The sequence below is a fragment of the Pteropus alecto genome, unplaced genomic scaffold (assembly GCF_000325575.1).
Source record: "Pteropus alecto unplaced genomic scaffold, ASM32557v1 scaffold48, whole genome shotgun sequence".
NCBI classification, from domain to species: Eukaryota; Metazoa; Chordata; class Mammalia; order Chiroptera; family Pteropodidae; genus Pteropus; species Pteropus alecto.
The window spans coordinates 2,513,399-2,533,805 of NW_006442110.1; the positions used below are offsets into that span (position 1 = coordinate 2,513,399).

The 20,407-nt window shown below is 38.9% G+C and overlaps 1 protein-coding gene across 12 annotated transcripts in view; it reads left to right on the forward strand.

Annotated features, from left to right (window-relative positions):
* Positions 1-20,407, forward strand: part of EZH2 (enhancer of zeste 2 polycomb repressive complex 2 subunit) — a 58,845-nt gene that overhangs the window by 23,786 nt on the left and 14,652 nt on the right. Inside the window, exons 1-10 of one of the 12 annotated variants that reach the window (XM_025038988.1) lie at positions 24-339; positions 849-972; positions 1,527-1,628; positions 3,174-3,276; positions 9,341-9,519; positions 12,716-12,832; positions 15,120-15,240; positions 16,033-16,173; positions 17,107-17,209; positions 17,742-17,920. In XM_025038988.1, coding sequence (XP_024894756.1) covers positions 856-972; positions 1,527-1,628; positions 3,174-3,276; positions 9,341-9,519; positions 12,716-12,832; positions 15,120-15,240; positions 16,033-16,173; positions 17,107-17,209; positions 17,742-17,920 — 1,162 coding nt within the window. In that variant the 5' untranslated portion in view covers positions 24-339; positions 849-855. Of the gene's footprint in view, positions 1-23; positions 340-848; positions 973-1,526; positions 1,656-3,173; positions 3,277-9,340; positions 9,520-12,715; positions 12,833-15,119; positions 15,241-16,032; positions 16,174-17,106; positions 17,210-17,741; positions 17,921-20,407 lie in introns of those variants that run through there. The other 11 variants (XM_025038985.1, XM_025038989.1, XM_025038987.1 and 8 more) reach the window with 11 other exon arrangements.

Genomic DNA, 20,407 nt, shown 5'->3' on the forward strand with positions numbered 1-20,407 from the left:
ATCCTTAACATGGCACCTTTGCACCCTCTGACGGGGAAATGTTCTTCCAATCTTTTGAAGATACAAGTATGATTTTAATACTTTGAGAAGAAAATGTTCCGGAAGAGGACACTTCTTTAGACGTAAAGTGGGGACTCTAGTATGAATTAGACTTCTGGTGACTATAGGCTGTCCCCACACGTTAACATAGTTGGTTCCCAGAGCCTGCAACTGAAGATCAGGCGGAAGAACTTACTTTGCATTTCCTGCATCCCTTCTTTCTCCTGCTGGTAGACAAACCCCTCATGTGAATCAAGGTGGCAGAAGAGGTGAAAATACAGACTTTTAGCAGTGTTTAAGGTGAGAATCATGGTTTAAAAGTGTGCGTAGGGGGAATACTCTAATTTGTACATTTATTATATAGTGTACTGTTTCTATGTTTAGTGCTGTATGTAAATTTTACTTTTTCTGATTTTTTTCAATTACATTATTCATTTATGCCTGTAATTTAATGATGAAAACTTACGGTGTATTTCTACGTTTTTTTCCCTCCATGAGTCTGTGGATCTCATAGGCTAAAAATTAGCTCGTTATATTATACTTATTTCTTGTAATGGGACAATATTTCTGTAAGACGGCCGCTATCTAGGAGTGGGGGATCTTTGTAAATAATATCTTTGAAAAGTTGTATTAATAAAAATTTATAATTTGTTTTAAGGATTTAACCATACGGTACAATTGAACACCTTTCTGCAAATATCAACAGTGTATTTCTTCTGCAGATTGTTACTTTGCTGGGGATTAAAACACAAGTGATCATATTCAGGCTGGTTAGATTAGTGATTTTAATGTGAAACCATTGCTTCTAGAGTAATCATGGGCCAGACTGGGAAGAAATCTGAGAAGGGACCAGTTTGTTGGCGGAAGCGTGTAAAATCAGAGTACATGCGGCTGCGGCAGCTCAAGAGGTTCAGGCGGGCTGACGAAGTGAAGGTATCACTTTATCTTTTGTGAAAGTGCGTACGATCGGAGATAGTCCCCACCCCTCCCCCCCAAGATAAGTGTTAATTTGCAAGAGTCTTTTTCAGCCAAGGTCATGTTTATAGTAAGATAAATGAAGACTTGGAAGCTAAGGTCCTTGAACTGTCTAAACATAAATTTTGTACCATGCACATTAATGGTAATGAAAGATTTTCAACCTGCTTGAAATTCACTCTTTAGTATATACCTTTGTACTGCATGTGTAGACTTGGGACCCAAATATGAAGGCTTTCATGGTTTTGTTTCTAATGTCATTGCGATTTTTTAATACAAAGTTAACAAAGCATGGAGATAATTTCCTGTTCTTTTCCCATTTCCAATAAAATAATGAGTGTGCTGTTTTTGTATTACTTGAATGTGAAAAACTATAGTTTAGTATAAAATCTATATGCATTTGAGGGAATATTCCTGATATTTTTGAAAAAATCACTGGATTTTAACCCACAGTAGAGATACTACAAATTTTCTAACAATGAACAATTTCTTTTCTCCTCATTTCTTTAAAGAGCATGTTTAGTTCCAATCGTCAGAAAATTTTGGAAAGAACGGAAATCTTAAACCAAGAATGGAAACAGCGAAGGATACAGCCTGTACACATCCTGACTTCTGTGAGCTCATTGCGCGGGACCAGGGAGGTTGGTTAACTCACGCGCTGTCGTAATTATCAGTGCATTCTGCTTTTTTGCTGTTGGGACGTCGGTTATTGAGAGGAGGTCACTGACTTCAGGCTGTCCAATGTTATATTGTTGCTGCTTTTTAATATGTAACTGTTCATAGCTATTAGGGTAACACATACAGCTGTTCCTATAACAGAGCTCTGGTGTTTATGATATACTTTCACTGTTACTAGGTGGATTCCTAGATTTGTAGAAGACAGTTGATTAAAAAAATTGTTAAATTAAAGACTCTCTAATGTCCTCATCAGATCACAGTTTAGAGCAAGGCTTTCTGACTCACAGTTGTCTCTTCTGCCCTCAATATGAATTAGCCATGCTGTGAGAAATGTTTCCTTTTTGTTCATATTCACCAACTAAGAATTTTTTTACATTTTCTTCCAATTCTAAGGATCTTTTTTTAAGAATTTTTAAATTCAGAGTCAAGAGCTCAGAATTTCCTTTTCTATAACGTTTCTGAATGAATGAGATCTTAATCACTCCAAGAAATCTATTTTCAAAGGAAGGCAATAAATCTGGTCACATAATTTATCAACACATTAAAACACAGTGGCAGCAGGACAAAAACAAGATGGCGGAAGCTGAAACAGTAGAACCGGCCAGCAGGCTTTCGGTCGCAGCAGTTCTGTCCACCCGTGTTACGTGGGGAGACGTGGCGCAGGGCGTGGGGCGCTGCTGAACAGGCATTGACGCAAGAGAGGCGAGAAAGTGCTGTGGAATTTAGATGGTCGTTTAGCTGAGTGTCGAAACACGGGGAGCATCCAAACAGTGGAGTTTGTTCTAAGATAATGTTTTCAGTGAGTGGCCATGTTTAATATAATCTTGTGACAGTCAGACAATAATTTGCTACGTATGAGACCTGTCGACTGGGTGACACACTGACTTCAGAGTCTTGTCAGTGCTGTCACTGCTGCAGACACGATTCTGGAGATGACCTCAGTGCTGTTAGGTTGGTCTTGATCAGGGTGACGCATGACTTGGAGTGCGTCTTAGTCATTTATGCATTTTTTCAGGTGACAACTCCTTAAAGCTCTGACTTAGAGTTGTATGAATATACATGATATGCTCTAATACCGCCACACCATCTGGGCCGGGTCAGGGCCTACATGCTGGACGTAATGACTTTTTACTAATGTACTAATGATGAAAGGGATTCTTTCTACGTTAGTCAGAATGTTCTGGAAAAGGATAAGCATGAGGCTTCTAAGTAATCCCTTTGAAAGTTTTGTCTGGTGACCTTTTGGAGATTTGAGGTGAAGGAAAAAAGAAACCTTGTTTTTCTCTCTCTGGAGGAATAAATCTTAGAATTTTAGAGAAGTAAGGTAGACATGGAATACTTATTTTTGCCACTCATTACAAATCTCAGAATGCTATCACAATCCCAGTTTACATCAGTTATGATGTAAGCTGTGCTAGGTACTCTGCACACATTATTTCATTTAATCTTCATGATTGTTGTATTATACCTTCCTTCCCCAGGTGAGGAAACTGAGCCTTAAGTCAAAGGAGTTAAGTCATTTCTCTTGCTCTAATGATCTGATGTGGGACCAGAAGAGTACACTTCGCTCAGACACATTAGAAAGTTAGTAAAGCTCATTAGTTATGTACGACTTCAGTAGCTCATAATATAATTTTTGGCATTAAATTTAAGAGTACAGTTTATTCTAGTGAATATTTGCTTATCGAAAATTGCTTTTAATTTTGTCAAATAGAGACAAAAATTGTTAAATGTAAAGGTAACTTTTTTATTGTGCGTTTATGTGAGAAATTGTGAGAAGAAATTCACATTTTAATAAAAGTGTTTTCTAACTTTAGTACTCAGCAGGCTGAGAAAGACCATTTTCGCAGAACAGGACTGGACGGAGGGCAGACAGCCCCAGCCTCAGGCATTCAGTTTTTGCTGTGGGGGACTCTGGCCTGGTCAGGCCAGGTCGTTTTTGAGGTGCTCTTGATAGCTGATCTGCTTCAAATGAGTCATCTTTACTCCCTCACCCCCACCGTCCTTTAAAAACATCACCCCTGACTTTGGGAAGCTGAAGGTTTATACAGTTTGTGATAAGCTTTTGGTGTTATCACAATAAATAATAAAACTTTAGGGCTGGAAAGGAATTTAATGATCTCTGATCCCCTCACTTTTCAGATGAGAATATATCCCTGTTTTGTTTTTTCTTGAGCATTTCCATGGATCGATCTCTTTTATGTACTTTAAAAGTTGGAGTCTGAAGTAGGTCAGAAGCAGGAGGATAAATAAAAGGCTGTTCTGCAGAGACTCCCCTTGTAGTAGGCTTGGCAGAGTTTGGGACGGCAGTGTTAATCCAAACACCTAAAGTCTGTGGCTTTTAACATTGGGAGATGCTGTCGTAACATCGTTGTAATTAACTGCTCATTTTTGTAAGCGGATCCATTATAAGTGCTGTCTTCAGTTTAAATCCTTTGCACCATGAGGATGATTTTCAGTTTTCCATTCAAGTCTTATGCTTGCTTCCCTTCCGTACTTGGAGATATACTCAATTTTAAAGCGATTGCTTTTATCTAGGTTATTTTAGTAAAGAACATGTCTGACCAAGTTTACTTTCTGCTTTATTGACGTCCCTGCTGTAGATGCCGACTTTATTCAGATCAAGGAGCCCTGCAGTTGAACCTAGCGACCACATCTGTAGTGCGTTTTCTTCTTGTGTGTTTTTAAGACATTTCTGGGTACATGTTTTTTGGTGTTTAGGTTATTACAGAACCTTAAGCACTGTTGCCCATAGAATTTTAATACAGAATATGTGTCTGTGTTTTCTTCTTAAAAATACTTCTGACTTCTTGAAGACAGTGACTATAATATTGCTTTACATTTATTTCTTTTGCTCTTTGGTTGATCTTTTTAAGGAGCATTCAGCTTAAAAATGTCATTAAGTGATACATTCAAGCCAAAGGATGTATACCTTATTGCCATAATATGTGGCTGTTCATCAAAAAGTTTCTAGGTGACTTTCATTACTTTGTCCTATCAATCGGCAAAAAACTTCATCTTTTGTGAGTCTGCATGTTGGTAGTCATGTTTTTTAGTGTATCTGTTTTTCCAGTTTTAATGAAGAAACTGGTTTAAGAATTCTTGTAGTTCTTACTGGTCCATTTCTTTTTGTAAATTTGTCCATTGCTTGCTTAAAAATCACAAGGCACTTCCCCCTTCACTGATTCTTTGTATCAAGATTTTTATTGCCTGGATGTATTATGACGGAGAGAGAGCCTTCCTCAGGTGATGTCTGTCTTCTGGGCGAGTGGTACGATTGGTTTAGTTTAACAACTATCCTGCAGTGTGCACTTTTAGATTCTCAGGAGGATATAATGTTCTTGTAAGAATTCTGTGTCTTGTTTACTAATGAAAATAGAATCTTTACGTGTACTGAAACACGGAGCGTCTTCGGAATGTTTAATGTCCAGCAGCATCAGAAAGAACAGATTCGGGAAGAATTAAATGTCTTTTGGACTTTGCAGTATGTGCAGGGTTGTTTTTCCTAGTGACATCTGAAATGATCTTAACTTCATCACCTATCATTTGATATTTGCAAGTGAATTTTTTTGAACGTGTAACTTATTTTTGTTCAGGGAGAAGAAAAGCATTATCTTGTTTACATGCAAACAGTTGCATTATTTATTGACTTCGTAATGTACTTTCCTCAGTTAATTGTAAATAAACTTAGTTACTGTTTACAAAGAAAAATATGCTAGTGTACACAAGGCATAATTTAGTGCTCTCCACTTAAATACACTCTTGTCAACACACTAACATGCTATCTTTCCTTTGTAATTTGCAGGATTATAGGACCAATATGTCTAGGGCCTCAGAACTCCTTTGAGCAGGTATGGCAGCACGTGAGGTCATTTTTCTCAATCTTAGAAAGGGATGGATGGCTTTCCCAAGTTTCTGCTCTGACTTTCAGTGCAAACATATCCATCCTTTTTTGGTTCCTCGAGGAACTGGTTTCTAAGTTGCTTTCTGCTGCTGTTTGCCTCTCTTAACCATTTGTTGGTATTTTTGGAGAGTTTAGTCTTATGTTAACTGTGCTGGTCCTTCCGCCCATGTAACTATAAATCACTGCAGGCTCTGCTTCCTTTTTGGCTCTTTTTGGCTGAAATGGATAGAACATTTCTTAAATGACCTTGAAGGAGGTGTTCTTTTTCTTTTGAAAGGAAACTAATACAGTATAAGTGTTTTATGCTTTTCGAAAAGGTCATTTAAAAAAAAAGGTCACATGATATTTGAGTTTGTATATCTTTGCCACATCTATTAAAGATATCACACTTATGTTTGAGTTTATATTTTAAATTTAAAATGATAGATCTTAAGTTTAAAAAGAAGTTTTCAAAAATATCAAGCGCGTTTTTTTTGTGCAACTAACAAGCAGAAGTTGTGTTTAATTTGCTGTTTTTCTCCTAGAGCGCTGTGTATATAGTTTGCATTTTACAAATTATTGTTAAATTGACTATTGCAAAGGTTAAGTCTCTTTGTAAAATGGAAACCAGAATTTGACAGCTATTTTAAAAACGGGACAAGCCAAAACCAAAAGAAATGCTTGTCTGGGCTGCAGTGTTAAAATGTTTAGTGCTCTGAAAAAATAAAATTTTATTAGATCAGGAACTTCTGCTGCAGTTTAGCTTGATAATGTGGATTGACTTAAATTTGCTGCTTAGGATTCTGTTTTATCTTCTATTACTAGATTTATAAAATAATATCACTTGAGTGCTATTTTGGGAGGTGTGGGCAGCTTTCATGAGCTACCTTGGCAACTAGTTAGGCAGTGTTATTATACCTGCTAATGCGAATATCTATTGGGCCAATGAAACTCTTGTTTTTTATCTTTCCAATTAAATGTCGTTTCGGATGATATTGTGAAAATTCAAATAACACAAATATATAAAAGTCCCCGTAGTCCAACCCCTGCAACTTTTGTTCTTTTTCTTTTCTTTTTTCGCATTAAAAAGACCTTTTCAATTCCAGTTGACCTCCAGTAGTATTTTCTATTAGTTTCAGGTATACTATTCTTGGAGGTTTCTTTTTCTGTCTATGATAACGTGTTAATAATGGTAACATTTTATTTTTAAAAGTTGCTCCTGAGTAAAACATGCCCGCTATTTTGGGCCATCATTTTACAGCCTCTTTCCGGGTCTTCAGGCTCTTTAAGAGTGTATAGTTTTGATCCTGTGGATACACCGTAATCAGGTGCCCTATTCTTAATGGATGAACATTTAGATTTTATTCGTTATTTTTTACTTTCGTAATTAGTGGTTCAGTGAATATTCTTTACATGCATCTTTGCATCTTTTGAGTAGTTTTGTAGGAAAAGTTCCTAGAAACAGGGTAACTGGGTCAAGAGGATCTGCGTATTTAAAATTTTAATAGAAATTACCAAATTGCCCCCCCCGAAAGGTTTCACCCTTTACACTCTCACCAGCTATTTATGCGAGTGTTTATCTGCATTCCCAGCATCAAATGTTATCATTTTCTTCATCTTCTTCAGTGTGATGTAAAAAATTATTACAATTTGTTGGCCTTTAATCATTCAGTTAGGTGTTAAGTATCTGTTGCTTGTTTATATTCTTTTATGAATTGACTGTTATGGTCTTAGATCTCTTAAAATTAGGTTGCATTTTTTTCTTATGATTTTAATGGACTTTTTGTATATTATAAAAGTTATCTCTTTTGTAGACCCCTTATCCCCATTTTGATGTTATTTCCAGTATATTTTTGTTATACAGAGGTTTTAAATGTTTATGTAGTTAAATGAGAACTTCTTCTTTTGATTTCTGTGTTTCTTAAAGGCTCAGACAGTCTTTCCACTTCCAGGTTATAAATTATCCATTTTTTAGCTGTTTTCATTTTTGTATTTTACAATCATTTCACCTATCAGGAATTTCCTTTGGTATAAAAAGTGGGGGTTTTGATCTTTAAGTTTTTTCTATTTAGCTTTATGGTCGTCTCAACACTATTTACTAAATAATCAATGAGTGATTGAGGAGCAGTTATAAATCCGGTTAGCAAAGATTAGCAGAACGGGCCTAACCGTTGGGTAGTCACCTGAGCAGGGAGGGGTTCAGTGCTTCTCCTCAGAGACTCTGGCGTGGTGACAGACAGGCTTCTCTCTTCCCTTTCCCTAGGGCCTCTCCCGCTCGGTAGCATTCAACCCCAGGGCTTCAGAACAGTTGCTCTCTCACTGTTTATGGAAACCCTGGACTTGTATGATACTCTCTGTTTTGTTTTTGAATGACAGAAATGGTCTTATTTTCTACTCTCAGGACTGTTCTTGAATTAGGTACTTGAGTCTGCACATAATGGATGACCCGGCTCTGTTCCCTGCTTCGTGTCCTTCGTACAGTGTTTTCGTAGTTTTCCCAGCTCCTGTCCTGTGGCTGCTGTCTTTCGGATTTCCGGGATTTCGGCAGAGCTGCAGAGGACCCTCCCTCACAGCCCCCTTCAGACCCACACCGCACTGGGTTTTCCCTGTGTGTTGAGGTTTCGCAGTTAATGTATTAACTAGGTTCGTGTACTTATGATTTCTCTGAGTCAGGATCAGGCATGTGAAGCTGGGGTGCCGGAAGAGCTTTAAGGGTCTGAACTTCCCGAGGCCGTATTCCAAATGTTACATGTTCTACGTGAAGCGCTATATATAAGCTATATATGGCTTAAAATTCTTCTTAAGAGAAGAAATGTGAGAAGTGCCGCTTACAGGATGAATCTCCCTGCTACGCTAAGTGAGCTCGGAGAGAGCCTGTGTCGCAGGGAAGAGGTTCTCCCCCAGTCTCGATGGTTCTGTAATGGAATATTTAACAACAAAATAGCTGGAATGGGCCACTCTTTCATTCCTTAGCTCCAGCACCTTCGATTAGCTGCGTTTATTAACAGGTGTCTGTCGAGATCGAATGTGGGTTTTTTCCTTTCCATTTCTGTTTCTTACCCTCTCCTGCTGGAGCTTCTCGTCTCCCCTACTCACCTTTTTCTGATCATCCTTCTAACCCTGGTTATGAAGTCACTTCTACCACCGAGCTTCTCTGCACCCGATCCAAACTTGATGTTTGTCTTACAGTTTTTCCCCAGTGCTCCTTCATGTGACAGCGGTCTGGCGTTAAGTTCCACACACTGTCATTCTCACCAGAAGGGCTAGCGAATTAAAACGTGGGTGTGTTATCTTTTCTCTACTCTGATCTCGAAGAGTATAGGCAGTCTCAGAAGTCATGCCCAGCTTTGCTCTGGAGTGGGCGGCAGCCGACGCCTTCTCCTGACCCTTTTCTCCACCTTAGGTCTGAGACTGCCGTACTGTTTTACTTGAAAAAGCTAAAGGGTATTAGACGATATCAACAGTTCATGTGTCTCTGGCATGAAATCAAGTGGACCAACCAGTATCCAAGAATATTTTGAACTCGATAACTGACTGTATTTTTTCCCTACTATATGGAAGTCGAATGTAACCCTTATGACATTAAAGACTGTTCAGAGACTGGATGGCTATGGCTGTCGTCCTTTGGGATGTCCCACTAGAAGATGGGGAGTCATACCAACCTCGTAGGCAGTGGTGAATTTTAAAGAAGTTAACGTTGCTAAAGTCTCTAGCGCAGTGCTTGGCACATAGTAGGGTGTGTTAATTTCTTTCCCTTCCCTGCAGGCCATTCACCTGCTCTTCCCTCTACGATTTTCCATAACACAGTTTTTACTTGGAACCAGCCTTCTGCCAAGAGTCTCAGTTTGGTTGTGTACTCCTACAACTACTATTTTTGGCTTGACTTCCCTCTCCAGCTCCCAGTGGTCCAGCCACACAGTCGCCTATTGTACCAGCTGGTTGATGTAAGTCTATCCATCTTCAGAGGAATCTGGTTACTTACCAGTAAGGTGTGTTTCTCTGAAAATGTAGCATCCTTGATAACTAATGTAGTTTAATCTGTGATAACTTCCTTGTGTGATTCTCAAGTTGGAACTAGACTTAGAGAATTTAATTTGTTGACGTAGGTCTCCTGGTGAGTTTCTGAGTCCAGGACACATGACTCTGATCAGGTAGATTGCTGTGGAGACCCATGAGGTCGAAATCCTTTCTATGCTCTGAGCGATGTGAGACTTAATTACATAACTGTCAAGGATGATACATTTTCAAAGAAAAAAAGTTACTGGTAAGTAACTGGGACTTTTGAGTAATTTTCCTATAAGTCAATAAATAAGAATTCCCAAACTTGTTTTACCAACAAATGCTTTCGCATTTGCTATTTCATAAATGAAAGGAATATGGTTATTAGTTAAGGTTAATAGTTAATGGGATAGGTTTCTAGAGATGCTGCATAGATAACGAGGTGGGGCTAGGCCTTCAGTTTTCTAAGTAGGTGCTCTCTTAGCTTTAAAGAGAATTTGGAAGTCGGAGTCTCCATTAGGGAGAACCAGCAAACGCAGGCTGTTCATTCCAGAAACATTTTTTGAGTGCCTACTCTTTTTTGAGACACTGTGCTATGTACGGTTGCAAGACAGAGGTAAAGCTGCACTCTGCCCTCAGAGAGTGCGGTGACTCTGGCGTGGCTCAGAATCGAGGTGATGGGTCAAGGAGTGACGAAGTGTGGGGTTGGAGGCGAGACTTAGCGCTGAAGCCTTTGCTGTCTTATTTTCTGTGCTTCTGTTAGTTCTTCTGTTCATGGGAACAGTCAGCTGACCTCATTCAGCAGGCCCCGAGCATTTTCTACGTGGCTGGAGCGACCAGATGAAGCAGGGACAGTGTCCCTCCTGCTTGGCCGTTGGCTAGAACATTCAGCCGCGTAGCCTTAAAAGCGCCCTTGAATTTATTAAAGCAGGCAGATAAGTCAGTTGGAGAGGCAACTCGCTCTCCTCACCACCCACCCTCTGACCGCTGCAAGCTTTAAAGGGGGCCACTCTTCAGAATTAAAGTCACGGAATCGGGTACCTCCCCCAACAAAAATCGAAAACTAATTGTTTTGCAAGAAATGAGAATTATTTTGTCCTTGAAATCTCTGGACAGTGTATGATACTTGCCCCAAAGTTACTGAGTCGAATAGGAAGGAAAGGAGACTTCGCAGGTGTAGGAGTCGGAGCGGGGTGCCGGGGGAGGGGGTGCGTACGTGGCATCCACCGCGTGGCTCTGTTCGTTCACCCTGTGAGCATCTCAGCGCACAGTGAGGGAGCTCCTGGGTGTGCGAGCCAGACTTGGGCTTCTACCCCAGGTTGCTGATTCACTGTCTTCCTGACCAGGCGAGGAACCTCAGCATCCTCTTCATTTGTGAAGCTGTGATGCTAAAGGCCGAGATGAGAGTGGTGAAGATAATGTATATAAAGCACTTAGCACAGTGCCTGCAACATAGTATGTGCTCAATAAATGTTAACTGCTGTTATTGGATTATTGGATGGCTGGATGAAGAACTGTATCAGAGGCCAAATAGTGGAACTGGGAAAGGGGGCGGGTTCTGGAGTATTTATTAGCAGACTGGTCATACCTTCTTATTTACTTGAGCTATGAGCTTTCCAGTGTTATTATCTTTATCTTTGCCCTTTTGGAAAGCAGATTAATGGATTAATCAAATCACCGTCACAGTCCTTCCCCACTACTGTGCCTTTAAACCTCCACCTCCACTGAGGAAGGAACTGTTTTTGTGCTGCAGGGGCTGTGACTGTTGGAAGATTATTGCCCCGCCCCCCTCCCGGGCCTGATGAGATGCTGCGGGCTGGGTGTGGCCTCTGGGCCAAAGCTTTCTGCTCTGATTTCACCAAATCTAGTCCTGCTATTTTTAAGACCTCTTAAATAAAATTAAACACTTCATAATTATGTGTGTATATATTATTTTTTTTTATTATACCACTTCAATTCTACTTGTTTTTGCTTTATTTTCAATGATTATAGATTATGACTGTATGTCCAGGGCATTTTTGAGAAGGCTCTGGAGACCTGACAATTGGGTAATAGTACTCTTTAAGAAAGCTGAATTCCTAGACAGGATGGGAAGTGCTGTGGTTATTTGGGCATAGAATTTTACCGTATTTCATAGAATCAAAGATGAAAACTTTAACCTTCTAACGTCTGAAGCATCTTAGAATTGCTGCGCTAAGAAAGCATTGTTGTGGTTTAACTGGCAACATTGTTTCCTTAGTGATAAGAGAAGATAATGGCATGCCTTGACATTGATGTCATCATAGATTGGATGAAATACGGTATTTCGAGGGGATGTTTGTCCTTAAGCGTCATAGTAATTCGGTATTATGGCAGAATGTGTGGTGGGTAAGAGCAGGTGCTCCAGAGTCAGACTTTCTGGGTGTAAATTCTAGCCCTGTCCAGTGTATGACCTGGAGCCCATCACTTATCCTTTCTTTCCCTTCACTTTCTCACCTGTAAATTGCGGGCTAAGAGTGGTCCCCTTCTTACAGCCGTAATGACTAAATGTCAGACATGTTGTGTTCAAAATAGTGAGTGCCTAGTGCACACTGAGTGCTTCATAACATCAGCTGTTACTGTTTAGCGATCATACTTTGAAGAATTAATTTGAATCCATTTTGTTGTGATTGAAACTCAGATCTACCCTTTAATGTTTGTACATCATCTGATAACTCAGCAAATGACACCTGGGTTTTTTAAAAGGGAAAATAAAGATAAGGAAGGTTAACCTAACAAGTTTCCATATTCTGAATAAGACTTAAGTGGCATAGTTGGCATCTATATTATTCCATGTGGTTGAGGTGTAAAAGAAATTTATAATGAAAGCAAGTTAATCTGAGGCTAACATAAATACAGTTTTTGATTCTTTTCGATATTGGTAAGTATGGGAAGGGTTGGAGGGCTTTAAAAATTTGCAAAATCTGAAGCATTTTTTTTTTTTTCACCCTAAGTAAAAGAGGGAAGGAGAAAATACTTTTTGGTTTGTATGAACTTTACTGTCTTAGGTAAAGAAATTTCCTTTGTAGAATTATGCAAGTAGACAGCATCCCTTTACAAGCATGAAGGCTATAGCTTCAGATTGTCTTATATTTACGAGTCATTTTATTTTTTCTATTTTAGTGTTCAGTGACCAGTGACTTGGATTTTCCAACACAAGTTATCCCATTAAAGACTCTGAATGCCGTTGCTTCAGTACCCATAATGTATTCTTGGTCTCCCCTGCAGCAGAATTTCATGGTATGTAAATAATGTGTCTTCTGCTTATTTGATAATCACTTACTTTAAATAGAAAAGCATAGATGATTTTCTTGTCAAGGTGAGTTGATGTGAGTAAAAATGCTATCAAAATGGTAGTACTTAGAGTAATGTTTTTTAACGGATTTCTATATGTATATATTTTTAAGCCTTTGCAGTATTCTTTTCCTAGTCCTTTTTAGTTAAAATATTCTTCAAAGGGAAGTGTTAAATGAAAACCATACCTGGGATTAAAAACATTTAAAAGATGAAGTTTATAGTGCTTATCCTTGAAGAGGTCTGTCAGTACCCTGTATCTGTCTGATTTTGAGGTTTTGTTAACTGAGAATTTATTATTTTAAACAGCTTCAGGCAGCGTGGAATTAAATGATAACGCACACTATGAAATACTCTCAGGGCTTATAAAACACGAGTTTAAGCACATTTCCAAGATAACACTGGCCCAGTAGCTTTTGTAGTGAAATACTAGTATTTAGTTCTTTATAGAGATGAAGGAGGATAGAACAAAAAAAATTTGAGTGTGCATTCTTTGTGTTAAATAAAAAATATGTAGTTTTAGCACTTAAAACAGTAAGTTAATGTTGGTGGAAATCCTTGGTGAGCCTACTTTGAGAATTGCTTAGTAGATAAAAAAAAAGATGTTGTTAATGTGTTATATCTCTTAAAGATTTTACAGTGGATAGCTATAGGCAGGCTGTAGATGCTGCTGTGCAAGGCCATAAATTTGTGTGTTTAATGCTTTATTCAAAAACATTTAGTTTGGAAATCATATTGCAAGAGCTTAAGTGAGGAGTCTTATTTTTATAGAATGAAATTTTTAAAAATATAGTGTTTAAAATTGTCAATAAATATTACTTATGAATCACCCATGGATTTTGTTGAACACTGACTAAAGCAAAGTGAGCAGACTATCTTATTGCTAGGATATTTGGGAGACAAAGGTTATATGGATATAATTGGGGAGACAAAATAGCCAATTGTTACTTAATTTAGGCTTACATCCAAAAAAAAAACTTCTGTAGTTTAAATGGGATTATTGCAAGCGAGATACAAGGAAAACTGGGCCCTCTATTTTTATACAAGCTTGAATCTGACTAGCTCCATACATTAACATTTAAGTTTTCATTTTATACCCCATTTGTACTTTTTCTCCTAATCTCCCTTTCCCCTAATGTGTGAACTCTCCGGTTGTCCTAAATTTGTTATCTAGGGATTATTGGAAAATTTTGCCTTTTCTTCGTTATTTCCCGCCTGTTCCTACTTGACAGTCTCCTTGTGTCTCGTGGCCTTTTCTCGTGCATCCTTCCCTGTGGGTCGTGGTCCCAGCCTAAGGCACCTCACGTTTGAAATAAGCTGCCATGTCCTCCTGTCGATCTGAGCCAGTCCATTCTTTTCATCAGAATTGTTTTTAAAAAATCTGTTTTTAACCATTACCCTTTTCAAAGCTAAGACTTAGACCTATCCTCAGTTTGGTGTCCTTAAATATGGACTTCAGAGCCCTCTCGTCTTTATAATGTCTTTTTTATTCTTTATTAAAAATTCTCTTCCTCCCGTGAATGTCAGCTTCCTGTTCCTTGTATTCTTAAGTATTACATTTTCTCTGAACTGAGCTACCACTCTCTTTCTTCCCTGTTGTCTTCCAAACCTTGATATAAACTTATCTTTATTGACATTATCAGTTTTGCTATTCATCTTTTCCTCTCAGTATTGAAATATGTCATTGTAGAATGTTTTCATTTTATGTATAAGAGTAAATCCTGTTGGCATAAACTTTCATGGACTATCGATACTTTATTTTATATCCCGAGAATCTGTAGAACCTCAACTAGATCAAGTGAATTTTAGAAACCTTTATATTAGGTTTTTTTGTTTGTTTGTTAAGGCATGGCTGTTGTAGATTTTGATGAACCATATTTCATCAATTCTCAGTTACTTTATCATCTGAAATAGGAACATGTTTTAAAATTGATGAGCCATATTGTAACTTACACCTTTTTTCCTTTCTTAGAGGTACATAAAATAATGGTAAGTTTTAATAATTTAGATTAGGTAAACAGTATTTTTTCTTAAATTTTTTTCTCAATTATGCTTATTAGCAAGGCCGTCTTTTATTTCTTTATCGCTTTTAGAATTTGCTGCCTATTTAGGTTTGGAGAAGTGGGTCAAGATCTACTTATGAAAAACAATTGTATTTTAGTTGTTACGCTGATTTAAAAGTATTTGATACTTAGGATAAGGTTGCTTTCTAGATCTGTGTTTTTACTTTTAGGTGGAAGATGAAACTGTTTTACATAACATTCCTTATATGGGGGATGAAGTTTTAGATCAAGATGGGACTTTTATTGAAGAACTAATAAAAAATTATGATGGAAAAGTACATGGGGATAGAGGTGAGCCATGTATTTATTCTCTTGGAAAAGGAGACCAAAGAGTTGAGAGAGATTTTGATTTTTTTTTTAACGCATAGGTATGAAAAAGATTTTTTTTTTCGTATTAAATTAAATTTTGTGCTGGACTGGCCTGGCTCAGAAGCCTAAAATTTTCAGTGTTTTCCCTATTTTGTATTTAAGGATCATGTTTGCCACTTGAAAATTATGCATAGTTGGTTGTAACATAAATTATAATGACAATAACATGTAAATTAGATAGAATCGTGTGAGTGTATATTGATTTTAAGATTCTTTAGCAGTAAAATTAGTTAGGACTAGGGCTCTGCTTATGCGACATGAGCTCCAAAAGGCCCTACACTCAAAAATACCTTCCCCACCAGACCACTGCAGTACCTGGAATTGTAGCATTGGAGTCACAGCTTTGGTGTTTTTGGGTCCCAGAGACCCTGTTGAAGTGTCTGGACAGTGAGGTCTGACAGACACATTGTTTCAGAGGACGCCAAGGCCAATGTTAGATTCTAGAAGAACAGGTTAGAGTAGAAGGCACTGGAAACTTGGGGGAGGAGTGATTGAAGAGAAGACGAAAGGGTTGAAGATAAATTCTGTTCCCAGCTGTGCCTTAGGCCAGTCCTGGGAAGGACCCACCCCCCCCCCGTTTTAATGATTTTAATGATGTTAGAGCGCAGTTGATGAACTCTGGCTGTTTCTTCCAAAGCAGAAAAGGCGTACATACTCGTTTGTCGTTACCGCTTTCCTCTGCATGTTTCTCATGTTTGACTTGGTGAATTTTAGAATGTGGATTTATAAATGATGAAATTTTTGTGGAGTTGGTGAATGCTCTTGGTCAGTACAATGATGATGATGATGATGATGATGGAGATGATCCTGATGAAAGAGAAGAAAAACAGAAAGGTCTAGAGGAGAACCGAGAAGGTATGTCTGTCTGTGCAGCCATTCCCGCACTTTTCACAAACAAGGGAGTACAAGGAGGTCTTCATTCCTCTTTTTCTTTTTCCGTTTGTTGAAAATCACATCAATCGTAGTATAATCAAAATAAGAATATTACTCTTAGCATTTCTTCCTGTCCTTGAGTGTCTTTGTTTCCTTGGCTGGTAAAAGGATATGCTCTAGTTTTTTGGGTTTCACTGGGCAGTCACCATAATCATCATTATATAACATTGATCAATGACTATGTATAGTGTGCTAATCACTTTGTATGTCCCAGCCCACTTAATTCTCACAGTGCTCCACAGGTAGCTGTGATTATCAGAACCGTTTTCTAGTCAAGAGGGCTTTAGTGAGGCGAAGTAGGTAAGTCGGGATCAGAATGCTGCAGCGGCAGCCCCCTCAGACTGGTCCAGAGCCCGTGATTTTAGCCCCTACACTGGTTCGCGCCTACCTGGACTAGAGGGTCCCAAGGCAGAGCTGAGAGTTGGTGGAGATTTGGCAAAGCTCATTATTAAGACAACTGAGAAGAATGTGAGGGTAAATGACAATTACTCCAAACATAGAACTTTTATAACAGGCACCTGTGATCATCTAGTTCAGCTCCTTCCTTTTACAGATGAGCAAATAGACCCAAGTGGATCAGTGACCAGCCAAGGTCACAAAGCCAGTTAGTAGCAGAGCCGGGATTTTACAGCCTGTTTTCTGACTCCCAGTCTGAAACGTTCTACATTTGATTTTGAATTTTTTGTTTGACCGACTGGCATGTCACAGATACATGTAAAATACGTTAGAAGTAAGTGAAACATAAAGTTGATAATTTCTTAGAAAATTATCTTTGTTATATATATGTAGTTGGGTGAAGCAAATGAAAGATTGAAAACTTGTTTATTTTTTTTCCATATTTATTTCCATATTTAGATAAAGAAAGCCGCCCACCTCGGAAATTTCCTTCTGATAAAATTTTCGAAGCCATTTCCTCAATGTTTCCAGATAAGGGCACAGCTGAAGAACTTAAGGAAAAGTAAGATTTGTTCTTTTGAGGCGGTCTTGCCTTGTATGGTATGTACTTGCCACTTTGGTTTATTAGAGATGGAGCTACTGTAGCTGACTGAGCCACTCCGCTTCATTGTTCAGTGTTGGCAAAGTACTTGGCAACGTGGACATGTCTGTGGTGCGCCACTACACAACATTCACGTAGACAGAACAACACAAACGCATAATTTACAGTAAGTACCACTACGCAACATTTATGTAGACAGAATAACACACAGACACATAATTTACAGTAGTACCTGCAGAGGAAAAGTTCTCTGGACACTTGTAGAAATTTTAGTGCAGTTAATGTTTCATTTTAACATTTTTCACAATAGATTTGATTCTCGATTTATCATGCATACTATTTAAATAGCTCTTCACTAGATTATTGTAGGCTAGACCTTTTCTTTTGTGTTTTAGGCAAGATAACTGTTGAAATTTACACAGAAACCATTTAGGAACTTTATTTTTAAAACCGTAATTTCACCTTTACTTACATTTTTCTTGGTTAATGTTAGGTATAAAGAACTCACTGAGCAGCAGCTCCCCGGTGCACTTCCTCCTGAATGTACCCCAAACATAGACGGACCAAACGCTAAATCTGTTCAGAGGGAGCAAAGCTTGCATTCATTTCATACGCTTTTCTGTAGGCGATGTTTTAAATATGACTGCTTCCTACATCGTAAGTGCAATTATTGTACGTTTTCATTTTCTATCTTTGTTGTGGAATTATGTCTTAAAGCAACTTGGAAAGTGTTTGTTACAACTAGAATTTATCATTTAATCTTGGAGTTAAGATTGAAAAATGTATTAGGATCAGAGTATTGTTGTTTTTTAATGCGTCTCTCGAGGGTGCTCTGTAGTCTTCTGCATGTGTTGAGTTTGAACTGCTGTCTCCATGAACTTGGGATACGGGACAGTGGTTTTCCAGAAGAGCTAAGCGCGCCGTGGCTCTGTAATGGCACTGTCACTGTGAGCGAGTGCACGGCCCGGAGGAGCACTGCCAGGGTCCATGAGCCAGCTTCGCGGAATGGGAAACTGGCTAAAAAGGTGCTTGTATATTCTCTAGCGTTAAATCTCTTCTTTTTCATTTTTATTTGTTTTATTGGTTCTCTAAGTTACCTAAAAAATTACCTGCATTCGCGTATGGGTAAAGTATAAGACGTTCTTACTGAAACTGAAGGTACGTCACATACAATGTTCCTTTATTTTTCTGACATTGCTGGGGAATGAGGTTTCTTAGTAAATTGTCCAGGTAACTGGAACTTTTAAAGTACCAACTACTTTTGAGGAACATACTTTGAAAATATATTTCATAGCTCCCAGTTCCCTAAGCAGAGTTCACTTAGCACCGTTAGCCCCGTCATGCTGCAGTGTGGCTGTCGTGGCGTGGCAGCACGGGCGGGGCTTCCGACCTGTGCACAGTGGTCGTCCTCACGTTGCTTTGTTTCTTTGAACTCCTGTGACCTGAACGCCAACCCCAACCCCAACCCCTAACCCTAGCGCCTTTTACAGCTTTCCCCTCATTTTCCAGTCATACGTCCACCTGCCCAAGGAGCTGTATCTTGCATCAGTTTGAGTTTTTGCTCTGTCGTATATTTGCTGCAGCTCATAATTTGTTGTGTGATGTATATCTTGGTTGGAAATGGTAGAGCGTGTGTGTGTGTGCGCGTGTGTGTGTGCGTAAAGCATTAGTGGTTTAGTTGCCTTAAATTAGAAAAACTTGAAGTAGGTTTTAGCATCTCTGTTCTCTTTCCCATCTCCTTGCTGCTGTCATCCACCCTCCGGTCTGGTTTACGTGGAGGACTCGGTGGTTTAGTGATCCACGGGGAGCCAGCCACTTGTTACCTCAGCTGTTGGATGACCGCCATACACACATCTTTGGGCTTAGCGGTGTTGTCTTCACACAGCCCTTGAAATAGTTGTCTTGAATTGCATTTAAATACCCTTTCCACATGGTCACTTTATCAGATATTTCCAGTTCTTATTGAGAACATTGTAAACTGCATAATAACAAAAATGAGTGGAAGCTCTATTTTGGAGTGAGTAAAGTGGTCCATCCAATTTGTTGTTACAGATGTAGCATTTAATGTACCTTTTTGTTGTACAGATGAACCAAGGAAGCAGGATACTATTAAACATTACAGGAGTTATTTTATTGTGCTGTTTAGATTTGAGTAATTTTGATGAACCTCGAACCTGGTAATTATCTCACTGAAGCCGGGGTGGGAGAGAAGAGTCCACTTCAGTGCAGCTGGGGGCACTGGCCGACGGGATGGCCACGCGGAGGCCCCGCGGGCGGTGGGTCCAGCAGTTTCTGCTCAGTTGAGCCTTAACAAATTCTGTGGGTAATTTATTGCTTTACACTAACTTTGACAAAGTATCACTATATATATATATATATGTATATATATCACTATATATATATATATATATAGTTTTTTTTTGGTGAAATAAACCATGAAGTAAATTACTAAACATGTTAAATGTAGCATTTTGTGCTTTCATTTTGTTTCTTGCCTGTATAATGGGAGTAATATAGTACTTTATAAGCCGTTGTTGAGGATTAATACTGTTAAAATAGTATCTGGCTCCGGTTTAACTATTGTTCTTTTTTAAACATCTTTCACATGACTTACATTTCAAAATAGTATTAAAAGGTGTCCAGTGAAGTCTGTCTACCTCTTCTGTATCTTTCTGTAGTTCTGGCAAATACAAAAACGTTCTTTTCTCCCGACCATCCTATTGAAGAGGTGCCACATTACTCAGGCTTTTCACTTCTTGACGTGACCGCATAGGTGATATTCCAGTCTGGACAGCCGCGTCGTGGTCTGCTCGCGGAGGCCCTGTGACTTACCGACCCTGTGCTGTAAAGGGCAGCGCTGCAGCGAACCACCTGTGTGTTCCGCCGGTTCACGCACGTGCGAGCTAAGCTGACCGCGCTGTCTGGGCGTCGCCAAAGGACCTGCCTTATGGCGACGCGCCGACTGGACCACCTAGCCGCAGAGTGAGAATGCCCGCTTCCCCAGAGCCCTGTGGCAGCGCGTTCAGAAGCTAATTTGGATTTTTATTGATTGAATGGAAAATGATTTTTAGCATAGTTTTAATTTGCATTTTTTTCTTTCTATATGTTTCAGAGATCTGTGTTTTATTTTCTCTGAATTATTGATATCATTTGGCTTGT